Genomic DNA, 15,951 nt, shown 5'->3' on the forward strand with positions numbered 1-15,951 from the left:
AGCTGCTAATTTACTGTGCCTTTAAAGGTCTGTCAGGGTAGGTCTGAGTAGTCTTAGGCCTTGTCTACACTACAAAATTTTGTCAGCAAAAGCTTCCTTTTGCCAGCAAAACAGGAGAGGTGTACACACTAAAAAACTACCTTTGGCAGCAAAACTCTGTTGTTTTGCCGACAAAATAAAACCATGTCAAGAGGGCATAAAGCTTTTTGCAGCAAAGCACACAGTGACACTTTGCTGCTTTTAGACAAGAGTTTGTTTTGTCGACATAACTGGCTTCCACCAGTATCTGCTCTGCTCACTGTTTTGCTCTCTGCTGCCCTGCAGGCATGCGCCCCTCTGCTTTCAAAGCTCTGAGAAGTATCTGACAGATGAGCATGCTGCTCCATTTGGGGAACAAAGAGCAAATTATCAGCATGGAATTCTCCTGTTCTGCCCTGCATTAGGAACACAGCAGCAGGCAGACTGCTGCTGCAGGGAGCGGGGAAGGGGAGGGAGGAGGAGGGGACTGCTGCTTTGACATTGCTCAGCACAGAGAGCTCACAGAGCTGATCAGTTTGCCGCTCCAGGCAGCTGAGGAGGCTGTGGGAGAACCATAGGCAGGCAGGCAGAGCGGGCTGCTTCAGGAGAGACTGCTGTGTGCAGCAGAGCAGGGCAATGACATGTGGGCTCCCCTGGCCTCAGGATAGGTTGATCAGCCTGCTGTCTCTCCCACCCTAGACACACCACTCTCCACCCTCCACCCCCACACTTCAGTTGAAAAAAACAACTGAAAATATACTAGGATGGACCTGGAATGATGGTATTGAGAAGCGTGCATCATGTGACTCTGTACCTGCCCCATGAGGCATTGCAAACCCTTCCCAAAGCACCCTGTGGATAGCTACCACAGTGCACTGCTCTCTGTGTCAATGTAAGAGCTGTTTTAATTAAAGCATTTTTATGAAAGCAGCATAACTTTGCCAACAACATTTTGTAGTGCAGACAATGCCTTAAATTCCACCTGAGAGACAAGGTGGGTGAGGTAATATATTGTATTGGACCAACTTCTGTTGGTGAGAGAAATAAGCTTTAGGCCTTACACAGAGTTCTTCTGCAAGCTTGAAAGTTTGTGTCTCTCACCAATAGAACCTGATCAAATAAAGATATTACCATTCCAACCTTATCTCTCTAATACCCTGGGACTGACATGGCTACAACAAAACTTAAATTACACCTGTCATACAAGAACGATCTTTCCTTCCCATGCCCCCACACACATACTCAATGCTATTCACCCCACAGGGAAGGAATGAGCTAGAGGATGGTCATTCATTTATTTATATTAATATAGCATGTTAAAAATGTCTGTACATGAGCAATAGATACCCTAATGAATTGACAATTAACTCTACATCTCCTATACAGATGTCACCTAGAAGCTTAAATATTAATTTAAGTGCCTATTGTTTGGCATCCAAGTTAGAAAAATGTTGGCCTAAATTTGTATTCCTGTTTCTGAACCTAATACTATTCACCAGTATGGAAAAAAGGAGCATTATCTTCTAAACGTGGAATTACTTAGAAAGTGTCTCCAAGAATTGTCTGTGCAGTTGGTATGCCAGTTCAACTACAGAGTTTAAAAAAAAAAAAAGGGGGAAATAAAATGGAAGAAACATGGAAAACGTAAAAAGTACTGTGAAAATTAAGAGGTGTGTTACCATGCTTATCCATGCTATATATCTGCAACTCCATGTACAATGACTACATGTACAAGCAAATGAAAGCAGCTGACCACGTACCCACACACCTTGGCAGAGGTGCACTCCATACACGTCGGCCACCACCAAGACAGATAATCTCCAAAGCTCCTTCTAGACGGTATCCAGATGAACAAGAGAATGTCAGAGTATCACCGACTCCAAAGTTAAATCCTATTCGGTTACCAAATTGTGGAATCCCAGGATCCTCACAAGGTTCAAGATTATATTCTGGAAATAAACAAGCAAACAAAAAATCAGCTTCTATGTGGCAAGAACTGTGATTGTCTACTCTCTATCCACCTTATTTTTGCCATACACACTATTATTTTGCACACCTTTCCACCTGACCATCAATTTAGCCTTTAGAACCATACACAAAATGAATGCACATATAGTAAATAGGTGAGTGATTCAACTGCAGTTTGAAAATTAGATCAATACATGTTCATAGCATTTGTAAGATGCCTAACACAACATGAATTACCATTCTTATAAAAGCCATAAATGTCTCAGACACATAAAACAAACTGTACATCATGATCAATTTGCTAAAGGACTCATTTGGAATGTCAGTACTTGAAATTAGGCTTGCTCCATTTTTTTTCCAGTAACATACCTTACAGCTTGCTGTCTTTTTTACTTCTTAAAATGTGTACTACAAATGCTTCCACAGAGATATAAGGATTTAATTTCTTAAGGTACAACAGAAGCAATTGTGTTATTTTACAAAACATTATTCATTCAGACCAGTTTTGGACCTCTCTCTTTTCACAAAAAGTTGAATTTTCTTCACTTTATACAAATAGCTCATTTCATCCCCTTACCAGAGAAAGTAATGTTAAATCCTTCATATGATATTGAAAAATCTGAAATAAAGCGCAACTGAGCCCTGAAATTTCCATAGAGACCAGCGTTGATTGCCAAAGGAAGTTCTGATCCAGTCAGGCGTGCTAGTGGCTGAGTGAAACTGCCATTCTCTGTAATTAGTAAGTAGTCGTGATGGTCTTCCAAATGAAAGGTGTGAAAGGTGAACTGCACTCCTGTTAGAAACAAATATATATTTACATATCACAGTGTTAACATTAATGCAATTATATCACTGCTTAAATCTGTGCATTTCAGTACAAATGTTGATTCAGAAAATTAAACTAATTCAACATTCTAATATATATGTTCAACCTGCTAGGTTATCTAATCTATCTATCTATCTATCTAGCCATTCATTCATTCATGTTGGTTGGGGTGGAATTTTTTGTTTTGTTTTGTTTGTTTGTTTTTTAAACTTCTCTATTATAGCTACCAGATTTGGATATTTGCTTTTGATAATTAACTATGGGTATGGCTACACTTGAGAGTTGCAGCGCTGGTGGAGGCTTTCCAGCACTGCAATTAGTAACTGTCCACACCTGCAGGGCACATCCAGCGCTGCAACTCCCTGGCTGCAGCGCTGGCCATACACCTGGGTCTGCTTGGGGAATAAGCATTGCCGCGCTGGTTCTGCAGCACTGGTCGTAAAGTGTGGCCACACACCAGCACTGTTATTGGCCTCCAGGGTATTAGGAGATATCCCAGAATGCTTTTAACTAAATTATTCCCTTTGTTTTGTTATGCAGCCTCTCTTTGTCTTGCTGTGAACGTGGCTCCGGGCTCCGGGAGATGCTTATCTAAAAAAACAAACACAGCTCCTGTTTGCTGTGATCAATCTGTGAACAATCAAATGAGATATCCCCCTCCCTGCGTGATTCACAGGGGTTGAGTGTTTGCTTTTTGCTTGACCAGCAGCGAGAAAGGGAGTCGGTAGCTGCTTATCTGATCTGCAGGCTTTTGCAGTTAAAGAGGAAGGGGTCGGAAAAAGTTTCTGATTTTGCAAGTCAGGGAGCCGATACACAGTGTTGGCTCCAAAAATCCACTCTCTCTCTCTCTCCCCTGCTCCCTGTCACACTCCACTCCACCCCACCCCCCTCTTTTGAAAAGCACGTTGCTGCCACTTGAACGCTGGGATAGCTGCCCATAATGCATCACTCCCAACAGTGCTGCAAATGCTGCAAATGTGGCCACACTGCAGCGCTGGTAGCTGTGAGTGTGGCCACACACCAGCACTGTCCCTGCACAGCTGGACGACCAGCGCTGTAACTCCCAGCACTGCAATTCTCAAGTGTAGCCATACCCTGAAACACAAGCCTTGTCCTTCTATTTAAAACCAAGTAATGTCTTGTTGTGAGACATCAAATTTTGCTACCTTTCAAAGTAAGTACCCCCCAGGCACACAGGCTGGTCAATGGACTGGCAGGCCTGGCGGTGAAGGAAAGGATCACTTACAATAGATGGCTAGCACTAGAAACATTTTGAGTTCTGTTTGGGACAGTTTCTGAGAACTGGTCGGCTAAAGGTCCCAGCAGGAGATTTGGATGAAAGGCAGGATATAAATGCATCCACTCCCTCCCAGTCTGCCCTCCTCTTTGTCTCTCTTCCAGCCTGTTTCCCTCTTGGCTTTGATTTCCTTTTGTTTGTTTGTTTTGTTTTAACATGAGCCATAAAAATCCATTAGCTGGAAATATGGATGTTAATACCGGAAACCAAGCATTGTGTAAATATCTTGATCTATTCTCATTTCAGCTGGATGGTATTTTTGTATTTGTTCTATACACTGGATTTGTTCTAACTAGAATTTGTTTGTTATAAGACTAGAGATTGAACATGTTTGTTAAATAACAACTATAACATATATAAATATAAAACCAAGCAATATGTCATATGTTTGAATTTTGATGAAAAAGTCCAAAATGTTTACGTAGAATTCAACAGTTGGATTTAATTTTCTCACCAATTTCACAAAAATACAAAATACCTTGGTTGAGATACTGTGCTGCGGGGGGGACGGGAGTGGGTTGATGGCAGCAGAAACCTAGGTTATACTTAGCCTGCTCTACGGTACTGGAGGATCTTCTTCACTAGGGTGATCACCATGGTCAGCTATATCAACTTCAAGACTGCTTTGCACCAGCAATACAATTATTGCAAGCAATGTGTAGATGTAACACATTTTGAGTTGTATCTATATCTACATGATGAATAGCAATAATTGTCATCAGAGGGGTAGAAGACCTGGATCTTGAAGAAACATGGAGGACTATCCCAAAGGGGAAAAAAACAAAACTATAGATCATTAGCCAATAATGGGAAAAATCACCACTAATTGTGCAGCTGTTCTTTTACTTCTTCCCCATACGAGGAAAGATTAAAGAGGCTAGGACTCTTCAGCTTGGAAAAGAGAAGACTAAGGGGGGACATGATAGAGGTATATAAAATCATCAGTGATGTTGAGAAAGTGGATAAGGAAAAGTTATTTACTTATTCCCATAATACAAGAACTAGGGGTCACCAAATGAAATTAATAGGCAGCAGGTTTAAAACAAATAAAAGGAAGTTCTTCTTCACGCAGAGCACAGTCAACTTGTGGAACTCCTTACCTGAGGAGGTTGTGAAGGCTAGGACTATAACAATATTTAAAAGGGGACTGGATAAATTCATGGTGGCTAAGTCCATAAATGGCTATTAGCCAGGATGGGTAAGAATGGTGTCCCTAGCCTCTGTTCGTCAGAGGATGGAGATGGATGGCAGGAGAGAGATCACTTGATCATTGCCTGTTAGGTTCACTCCCTCTGGGGCACCTGGCATTGGCCACCGTCAGTAGACAGATACTGGGCTAGATGGACCTTTGGTCTGACCCGGTACAGCCATTCTTATGTTCTTATGTTAATGTATTATAGTCTTGTTGGATGGAGTAGTGACACTTCTATGCTTTCTATCTGTTTGGGGATTTTTGGAAAGAAGAGGGTGCTGTGGAAATAAGTTAATGGTAACAAGAAAGAAAGAAAGAAAGAAAGAAAGAAAGAAAGAAAGAATACAAGCCCCAAATAAGTAGATTTTCAAATGGTTTTCTTTAAATTTGAAAGAGACAGACCAAAATCAAGGAAAGAAGGTGTAATAGCTACAATCTTGGAGAAAAGGAAGATGAAGCAAGCATTACAGCAGTAATGAAAGCAGAGACAGAGGCTACTAATGACATGTAGCTGGTGGCAAGGGAAGATGCTATCATCTCTTTTTCCACTGTCAAAAAGCCACAGGCAATGTTCCTTATACTTTCATAGGCAACATTACAACAGCCCTCCAGTACTTACTTTGTCTCTTTCTCCTAGTCATATATTGGGATCACTTTATTACAAACATCTCTTTACAGCTGGAGTGCTCAGTAGCATCTTATTAAGATCTGGTGTTGCTCTGTTACCATATCTCCCAGTACTAGACTAAATTTTTCAAGATCAGGGCTGTTCAGATCAGCGGCGGCTCCAGGCACCAGCGCTCCAAGCACGTGCCTTGGGCGGCAAGCCGAGGGGGGCACCCTGCCAGTCCCTGCGAGGGCAGCAGGCAGGCTGCCTTCAGCGGCGCACCTGCGGGAGGTCCGCCGGTCTCGCGGATTCGGCGGCAATTCGGCGGCGGGTACACTGAAGCCGCGGGACGGTAGGACCTCCTGCAGGCAAGCCGCCGAAGGCAGCGTGCCTGCCATGCTTGGGGTGGTAAAAAAGCTAGAGCCGCCTCTAGTTCAGATACTGCTGTTAAACTTGTTGCTGCAGGAGGCGCCTTAGATCATGAGTGCCTGACCAATGATAATGTGATGTTTAATGTTCATGCCTCTGATGCCACATGGTGATGAGTTTGAGCTGCTTTATCCTTACTGAAAGCTGCATGGTAATAACAAAATGCGGCACATACTCCCATTAACCATAATCATGCCTGGATCACATCACAGGATCCCCCTCTTTCTGTTTAATAATAAACTACCATTTATTTCTCCCCTCTCTCAATAAGTTGAATGGTAAATAATAATAGGAACGGGTCAGTATAGAGAACAATCTGGACCGCTTGGTAAGGTAGGCTTATATGAATAATATGTATTTTAATATAGTCGTGCAAAGTCAAACATTGAGGGTGAGCGACTGTATCATGGAATGCAGTGGCACTAAAAAGATCTGATGGCTGGAAGTTGAAGCTGGACAAATTCAAACTAGAAATGATATGCACCTTTTTAATCAGTGAGGGTAATTAATCATTGGAACAACTGATCTAGAAATGTGGCAGATTCTCCATTACGTACAGTCTTTAAAGCAAGACTGGATGTCTTTTAAAGATGTGTTACATCTCAAACAGAAGTAATGGGCTTGATGCAGAAATTACTGGGTGGGGTTTCCTAGCTGTATTACGCATAAAGTCAGACTAAATTATCTCAATGGACTTTTCTGTCGTTAAAAGCTATGAAACTATGAACAAAAACATAGATCCATTTTGGATACATTACTTATTCTCTCTTCTCTCAATTCACACCATGAAAGACCCCTGGCCTTTTTGTGCACAAACCCTGTCCCTACTTTACCATAGATTCCAGGGAGAAATTTATGGCAGTGTCTCAAAACAATGGGATACTCAGCAGTTTCAGCTAAGTTTCACTTTGAGTTTTGTTCAAACCCAGAACTCAAAGTCTAATTCAAGGGGATGTTTCAATCGCTTTCCCAGTTTGTGATGACATTTCTGAGCACCAAAGTATATCCCAATTGTTGTTGCACAACTCAGTTCTTAACAGAAAAATGGTCTAATCATTTTAATGTGCACTGTGTGACAGATATGCTATCTCGGGAGAAAAAGTTTAAAATAAATGTTTTGGGCAGGGATTTGTTTTGTTTTCATAAATAAGATAAGAAGATATATGACACTCAAGCTTTCTCTTTCAGTGTTATGAACCTGGTTGTTTTGATGAAAAATCTTCCATTAGTTCATAAATTTAATTGTAAATTTGATATTTCATAGACAGTATCATTTCATAGAGAACATAAGAATAATATTGTTATTGTAATAAAGTAAAATAAAATACAAAAGATGACATGCTTTTTTTAAACCTAAAAAATACAAAATAATATCATGCCATAATATACACATCCCTCCCCTTATCACATAACAGCTGTTTGAACACATACAATAGTTATTTGCAGAAGCATTTTGCATGTTTCTACCAAAGGAAATTATGTGCTTGATTTTCAGTTACTTCTAGAAGTTTTACTATTTAATATTACTAGGGTTCTTTTAGATACATATGGATCTTAATAGTGGTCCATGAGAAATATATGTAGGTATATTTAAGACTACCTATAGTCTGGGGCATAGATAAGAAGTGTAGTTAAAATACATGTCTTTATATTGCAGGTCACACTTAATGTTTTATTAATATAATTTTTGCATGCTTGCAGGCTAAGTATTAATTGTTGTCATGTAATTGCACTTTGTGTTGGTTAGGCAGTCGAACCTGTGCTTCATAATTTGCATATTCATATCCTGGAAATGATGGACCTATTGGAAGGAAGGCTTAGCCCTGACATGGAATGTTATTGCCCTTGCTTTTCTGACAGGGAGGTCCTTTCAGGTCATTCAGTCACCCATTTGATGACATTCCTTGTGCTTTCACACGTAACTGAGGAGATCACATGAAGGTTGTCATCTCATTCACCAAGATGTGAATTCACTCTCCTGACCCATATCCAGGAAACCTTTCTGGATCCATATGTCAATGCTACATGCCAATGGAAAGGACACCAGCCCTCACTGGCTTGAATTGTGGGCTGCTTGTAGTTCTCCAAACAAAGAGCTGATTGAATATCCAACAAAACAAGTCCCAGGATTCTGCCTTCCCCACAGGGAGTGGACTTCACTCATCTGCATGCAGATAATGTATCGAAGATATGTATATTTCCTCCACAAATGGAAAATCAAAGAATCACCAAATTGTGACTGTGGTGAGGTACAAACCATATGACACATCACGGAAAACTGCCCCATTAACGCTTAATGTGGTGGTACAATCCACCTAGCTACTCCAGAAATATTAGATTGGCTTTCAAATCTTAACATTCAATTACAATCACAGCCTGTTGCTTTCCAAATGGCATCCAAAAGAAGAAGAAGAACTGTTAATTAAATTTGTATTTACACTGAAGGAAATCTGAAGCCTTAAATGCCTTCTTCTGTAATGTATGGATGTGCATTTTTAAACTATACTAATGTACTGTGCCCCAGACCTGCAGGTAGTCTGCACTATGCTACCAACCAGAAATCTGGCAACAGCTAAGAAAAAACATAAAAGCAATATAGAAAATTTAATTAGAAAAAGATACTGTTGCCAGTTAAAAATGGGACAAATATGAGACTTGTTGACCTCCTTCATGCCTAATACATGTTACACTGTAGCTTCAGCCTTTGAGACCATCAACAACACCTCTTCTTCTTGAAATCTTACCCTCCTTTGGCTTCTGTGACTCAATCATCTCCTGATTCTCCTGCTACCTCTCTATCTACTCCTTCAGAATGTCCTTCAAAGGATCTTCCTCATTCCCCCTCCAAATTTTGGTGGAGATTTAAAATGTCCTTTTCTCTTTTCTCTCTGCACCTTATCTCTGGGTACTCTCCTTTGAAAAAACAAATTCAACTGTATGATGATGATTCATAGATCTACCTCTCTACTCCCGATGGTCTCCTTCTGTCCAGGCTATATTATCAGCCTGTCTCTCTAACATCTCCTCATGGATGTCTAGCCCTTAACTCAAGATGAATATGGCTAAAAAAGAGCTTTTAATCTTCTCCCAAGCCCTCACCACTGCTTCCATTTTTGATCACTGTGGGTATCACCACCATCCTCCCTGTCACTCAGACCATAACATTTCTGTATAACAACTGGTAAAGCCTTTTTTTCCCCTTCCATCCAATTAAAACTCTCTAGGCTCTCACCATCTTGCGTCTTAATTACTGCACAATCATTTTCTGTAGCCTTGACAAATGCAAACTTTTCACACTGATAACCATTCAGAATGCTACAAAGATCATTTTCCTAACCCACTGGTGTGCCATGTCACCCCTCTTTTTGCATCCCTCCATGGGCTTCCTCTTCTCTTATCATATCAAACATAAACGATTTGACTTCACTTTTCAGACCCTTCACCATGTATCCCCTACCCTACCTATCAACTCTTATATGCTATTTAGACACCATTTGTCACTGCCAACTGGCCAACAATGCCAGCCTTCATCACCCAGTTGTTTAATTTTCAAACAAGCATCTTCATGCTTTTCTCTATGCTGCCTGTCTTGCTTGGAAGTATCTCCCCATGAACATCTGCTAAGCCATCTCATTGTCATCCTTCAAAGCCTCCCTTTAACTCTCCTTTGCTGTAATGCCTAAAAAAACTTGACAACAGTTAAATGGATGGTGTGCTGTTGCTGCTACCTATTATGCTGAAAATACTGTCTCATTGTTTTCTTGTGTTCCTTTGATTATCTGTCTGTATCCACCTGTTGTCTCTTGTCTTACACTTAGATTGTAAGGTCCTTGGGGCAGGAGCCATCTTTTTGTCCTGCATTTGCACAATGGGGTCTTTTGTCCACGACTGGGACATATAAGTGCTGTCACAGTATAAATCATCATAATTAATAATGTTTATAGTAAATCTCCCAGTTCATCAATGCTAACCTGGTTTTGCATATGGGGCATGAAATAGCAAACTAAAATAAAGAAGATAAACAAAAATACACCTCTATATATATATATATAACACTGTCCTCGGGAGCCAAAAAATCTTACCGCATTATAGGTGAAACTGCATTATATCGAACTTGCTTTGATCTGCTGGAGTTCGCAGCCCCGCCCCCTGGAGCACTGCTTTACCGCGTTATATCCGAATTCATGTTATATCAGGTCACATTATATAGGGGTAGAGGTGTACAATTAAATCTCTTACCTTTTCCATGGGTAACATCCACAGTCCATGTACAATTCAGTGAATTTGGGTACAATTCAGGATAACCAGGGGATAAAATTGTTCCACTAGGTCCTCTAACATCTCCTCCACATAAGGCTAAGAAAAATAAAGGGACATATTAATACAATACACATGTAAAACCTAGACATGTAAAAGAGCAAAGAAAGTTATCGTCTCTTTTTAAACTATGATCTATATGAGTGAGTCTACAATTTCCTCTGCAGCAAATCTCTAATTTTAGCTAAAATTTACACAAAGTGATCAGAAATTAAATATGATAAATTAATTGCTAAGGTGATTTTATAAATATCATCAAAATGAATTGCTAATTACACCAATTGTTTTCTGAGAATTCCTTATGAAAAATGTATTCTTCTTAAAAATAAATAATTTACATTTTCAGAATCATAGTGAGCAGTGACACACATTATTGTAAGTCTTAAAAAGAACCGAAGATCTAATAGGACAGAAATGACAGCCCAAAGTGAACAGAAGAGTGAACATCTTACAATTCCTTATCCTGAAGTTTCCGTCTGATAATGGAAAGAGACTATGAGCACATACTCTGGTCAAGGTCAGGTGAGATGAAGGAATGCACATATTCCTATTCCTATAGCTCCTGCCAGACAAATTTTTCCCCTTCTTTTTGCCTCTACAAGAGATGAATTTAACTTATACAGATTTTAATATAAATCTTTCCTAGATTTCAACAAAAGCTGGATGAGGCCCACACAGGGACAAATGCACCTGATTTTATGGAAGTCACAAGCCTACATCAAGTTAAGGACAGATCTCTAGATAAAGAGGTAACCAAATGGTCTAGTGGCCCATTCATAATGACCATCCTAGCCTATTATCATAGAATAATAGGGTTAGAAGGGACTGCTAGGATCATCTAGTCTAACCCCCTGCTAAGATGCAGGATTTGTTGTGACTAAACCATGCAACACAAATAGCTATCCAGCCTCCTTTTTGAAAATCTACACTAAAGGAGATTCCATGTGTTCCCTAGGCATTTTGTTCCATTGTCCTACTGTTCTTACAGTTAGGAATTTTTTCCTGAGATTTAATCTAAATCTGCTAAACTGTAGTTTGAACCTTGGGAAGGTACAAATAAATGTGCAGTGCCACTCACTGTTGAAGGATCAGTGGCAGATAATACATAAGCATATGTGAATGCCTTTCTTTCTTCCCTTTGAATACCAAATGTGTCTCTCTTACTACAGATGTTAATGGTGGCTGCCAATTTCAGAACAGGTAATTGTATGGGATAGTTACCAGCTTTATCAAGATTACCAGTGACTAATAACCAGAAGATTTTTTGAAGTTTGTATTTTCACTGGTCACCTGACTAGGACAGCTAAACTGCAATTCCTTCTCTCTCCCCTACATTTGTTACTCAGAGCTGCAGATTACCCTTACATTAAGGTTTAGAATGACTCTAGAAAGGAACCCACTGCACACATTTTAATGGGGATGAGGCATTATAGATTTTATAAAATAATATATTTTTTCCTCAATAATATGGCTCTGAACAGTGCTTGTTACCATGAACAGTTATTTCTCATTATCAGCATGTACAAGATAGTCTATAAAACCCTGCATTTTTAAAGCCATGTACATGAGCTATTTCAGTTTGAAAATTAAAAGTATTTACCCCTTTCATTTTTCTCAGCCTTATTATATTTGGTATCCAAAGTGGGGTTTTTTCTTCTGCTAGTCCCAGAACCTTTAAAAACAGCCAACTGTCTCCTTGTCACTGGATTTCATTAACTAACAGATTACTACAGAAAAGTTTTATTGCGATTCTTAATTAACGTTAGTCGCTTTTCTAAATTAATTAATATAACACTCCCTTATCAACCTCAAATAATCAAACTCTCAGTAAGTGCCCTTTCAAAATAAGATGTATTGGCTTCAACAGTGGTTTCTGTTAGACAGAATTGTAAAACAGTATTCAACACCACATTTCTGTGTATTTCTGTTGCAAATTATGGGTTTTAATATGGTATAAAAATGGCATAAGAATGATGATATGCCAAATCCAGAGGTTTTATGCTGATGTTGCAATGGGAAGCATTGAGGTCCAGATTGTTTTGGATAGACTGGGAGGTGCTGTATTGGTTGTCTATAGAAGCAATAGAATTTGGGGGACTATAGCCAACATTTGCCTGCATGCAGCAGTGTTCAGGTGCCAGTTTTAAAGTCATGCACTGAGATATTTCAGTGGTCAGGTGTTTTTGTTCATGTGCTTTTGTTTTGTTGCTGCTGCTGCTATATTTAGATAATTCTCTATTTTGGTGATGCAATTTGGGTGCTTGGCTCAAAAAATCAGCAAAGTCCAGTAGGCTCCAGGTAGGCTCAGCTTTTGCCATTTTTTATACTTCCACAAACTCCTGACCAGTCACTTCTAATTATATACCCATCACCTTGTAGCGCACCCATAATGGAATTCCACCTCCGATACATTTTACATCACAGTGGAACAATCCACAAAGGCAAGCATTGGGCTCATTCACAGCTCTTGTAATTAAAATGCAGATTTCATAAATAGTTTGGGAATAACTTGGAATGCTTTCTTGAAAAACCTAGTTGCTCTGACTGCTCTAGTTTTCCCCTGACTTTTTCCCAAAGTACCTTCACAAAAGGGTTTCACTCCTCTCCCCACTTCTAACAGAGTTTCCTGCCTCTGAACCTCAATCATGCTTTAAAGATGCATGCTGTACTCCTGAGGGCATTCTGCACCACAAACAAACAAATAAAACCTGCAAATTTTATTTGTCATATAAATGTGGAGGCTTCAGCATGGCATTGGGGAGCAAAGGCCACTAGCTGCACAAAGATGGAAGATCACTGTGGTCTATTTTTAAACCCTACCAAAATGATTGCAAACATCAGCTTGCCTCTGTACCCATATGTTATAGTGTCTATATAGATTCAGGACGTGATCTCGGCAATTGTTTTATTAATGTATTTGGTGAACTATAACAGGGACTTTTTATTGTAAACAGTACCGCAGAAAATAATGTAAAATTTCTAAAGCATTCTAAAATTACTGACAGAAGCAGCTGGTGAAACAAAAGCAGCTGGGAGACAAAGGGTGTTAGCCAGCTGAGTTCTCCTGAACAGAAAGGCAGGGAGGTACAAGTTATTTTGTTTGCTTGCTTGTTTGTTTGTTTTCTCCTTAACTAACAGATACTCTACAAGGAAGAACCCACAATGGGAGACAAATAGCACATTAACCACCTCTACTAACTCTCCTCTGATTGGATTTGTGGGGCGTTGGCCAAACAGGCATCCTGATCCTGGAGGCTTCTGCACAGGCTTCTTGACTTGTTGGGAATCTGGCTTGCATGTCCCTGCCAAAGAAAACTCAGCACGGGGAATAAGTTGGTGTGAGACGTGTTTCTTGGTGGACTCCAAGGACTCCAGGAACACAAGGACTTCATTGACAGGATGCACATGGAGACATCCAGGCTGGTGCTAGATGGCTACAGCAATACCACAGGGAAAGGAGAACCACAACTCTGCAGGGAGGAGACTGGCTGATGGCCACCTCAGGCTGTAGACAGTGCTCCCCCTGCACCCAGGCCCCCCATCCACTGGGGCCAAGATTCAGTATGCTCTCCCGGCAACAGCAGAAGACGACCCTAATGGATTAGGAGGAGGAGGCACCTGCCCCTGAGGCAGGCAGAGTCATGCACAGGATATATAGGGTGGTGATTGTCTCCTTCTGAGGAGGAAAGAAGCATCCATCTTCTGACCTGACATGATGTCCAGGGAGGTAGCCTGCCTGCTTGGAGCCCTCATCTGAGACATTACAGAACGATTGCAAAGGCTCATGTATCCCTCTGTCTACTACTCAATGCTGATCATCCATGTGGGCACTCATGGTACTGCCAGGTACAGCTCTGAGAAGATCAGCAGTGACTAGATGGCTTTAGGACTGAGGGTGAAGGAGTCAGGTGTACAGGTTATGTTCTCATCCATCCCCCTTGTTGAGCATAAGAGTCAGGGCTAGGACATGTGCAACCTGGAAATGAATGTGTGGCTGTACAGATGGTATCAACAGGAGGGCTTTGGCTTCCTCAACCATGTTCAGGGAAGGAGGGATGCTGATAAGAAATGGCATCCACCTGACCAAGAAGGTGAGATGACTCTTCATACTGACTTGCCAACCTATTGAGCAGGGCTTTAAACAAGGTTAAAAGGGGGCAGATGACAAAAGCTCATAAGTGGGTATACAAAGAGGTGACCTAGACACTGGAGTAGAAGTGTGCATGGGGGGAGAGGAGAAATGGTAAATTTCAATAGGGTCATAAGAGCAACAAGCTGGAATACAGTGGGGGAGCCTGCTCAACTTCTAAGATATCTATACAAAAACACCAAGCATATGGGAATAAACAGGAAGAACTGAACGTCACAGTACACAAGTTGAATTATGACTTAATTAGCATCACAGGGGCTTGGTGGGATAAATCTCATGATTCAAATATTGGTATAGAGGTGTATAGCTAGTTCAGGAAGGACAGGCAGGAAAAAAGGGAGGAGGTGTTGCATTATACATGAAGAACATATAGACTTGAGTTCCGTGAAGCTGTGAGAGGCAAACCAGTTGAAAATCTCTGACTGAAGATAAAATACAGGGGTGGGGTGAGAGAAACAGGAGCAAAGCCATGTCAGGAATCTACTATAGAATGCCAAATCTGGAAGAGGAGGTGGGTGAGGTTCTTCCAGAACAAACAGAAATATCCAGAACTCAAGATCTGGTAGTAATGGAGGACATTAACTACCCAGACATCTGCTGGAAAAGTAATATGGCAGAAAACAAAATTTCCAATAAGTTCTTGGAATGTATTGGAGACAACTTCTTGTTTCAGAGGGTAGAGAAAGTAATCAGGAGGACAACAATGTCAGATTTGAGTCTGACTAACAAGAAGGAATTGGTTGTGAATCTGAAGGTAAAAGGCTATTTGAGTAAAAGTGATCATGAAATGACAGATTTTGTGATTCAAAGGAAAAAAAATTAAAGCAGCAGAATAAGCCCAACAGATTGTTTAAAAACACCAAAAACCAAAACCAAAAAAAAAAAAACCAGACTTGTACAGTCAGAGAACTGTTAGGTAGGGTCACCTGGGAAAAAAATCTAAAGGAAAAAGGAGTTCAGGAGAGCCTACAGTTTCTCAAAGAGATAATATTAAAGGCACAACAGCAAACTACTCCAATAAGGAGGAAAGATAGAAAGAACAGTAAGAGGCCAATATGGATCCATCAAGAGCTTTTTAATGGCCTGAAAAAACAAAGAGGAATCCTTCAAAAAATAGAAATATGAACCAATTGCTAAGGAGGAGTAC

The 15,951-nt window shown here is 40.4% G+C and overlaps 1 protein-coding gene across 2 annotated transcripts in view; it reads right to left on the reverse strand.

Moving 5' to 3' along the window:
• Nucleotides 1–15,951, reverse strand: part of CSMD3 (CUB and Sushi multiple domains 3) — a 1,158,685-nt gene that overhangs the window by 421,879 nt on the left and 720,855 nt on the right. For both annotated transcript variants that reach the window (XM_039525141.1, XM_039525140.1), the window contains 3 exons: nt 10,577–10,693; nt 2,564–2,779; nt 1,779–1,967 (listed from right to left, as the gene is read on the reverse strand). In XM_039525141.1, coding sequence (XP_039381075.1) covers nt 1,779–1,967; nt 2,564–2,779; nt 10,577–10,693 — 522 coding nt within the window. The remainder of the gene's footprint in view (nt 1–1,778; nt 1,968–2,563; nt 2,780–10,576; nt 10,694–15,951) is intronic.

The sequence above is a fragment of the Mauremys reevesii genome, linkage group 2 (assembly GCF_016161935.1).
Source record: "Mauremys reevesii isolate NIE-2019 linkage group 2, ASM1616193v1, whole genome shotgun sequence".
Taxonomy (NCBI): Eukaryota; Metazoa; Chordata; order Testudines; family Geoemydidae; genus Mauremys; species Mauremys reevesii.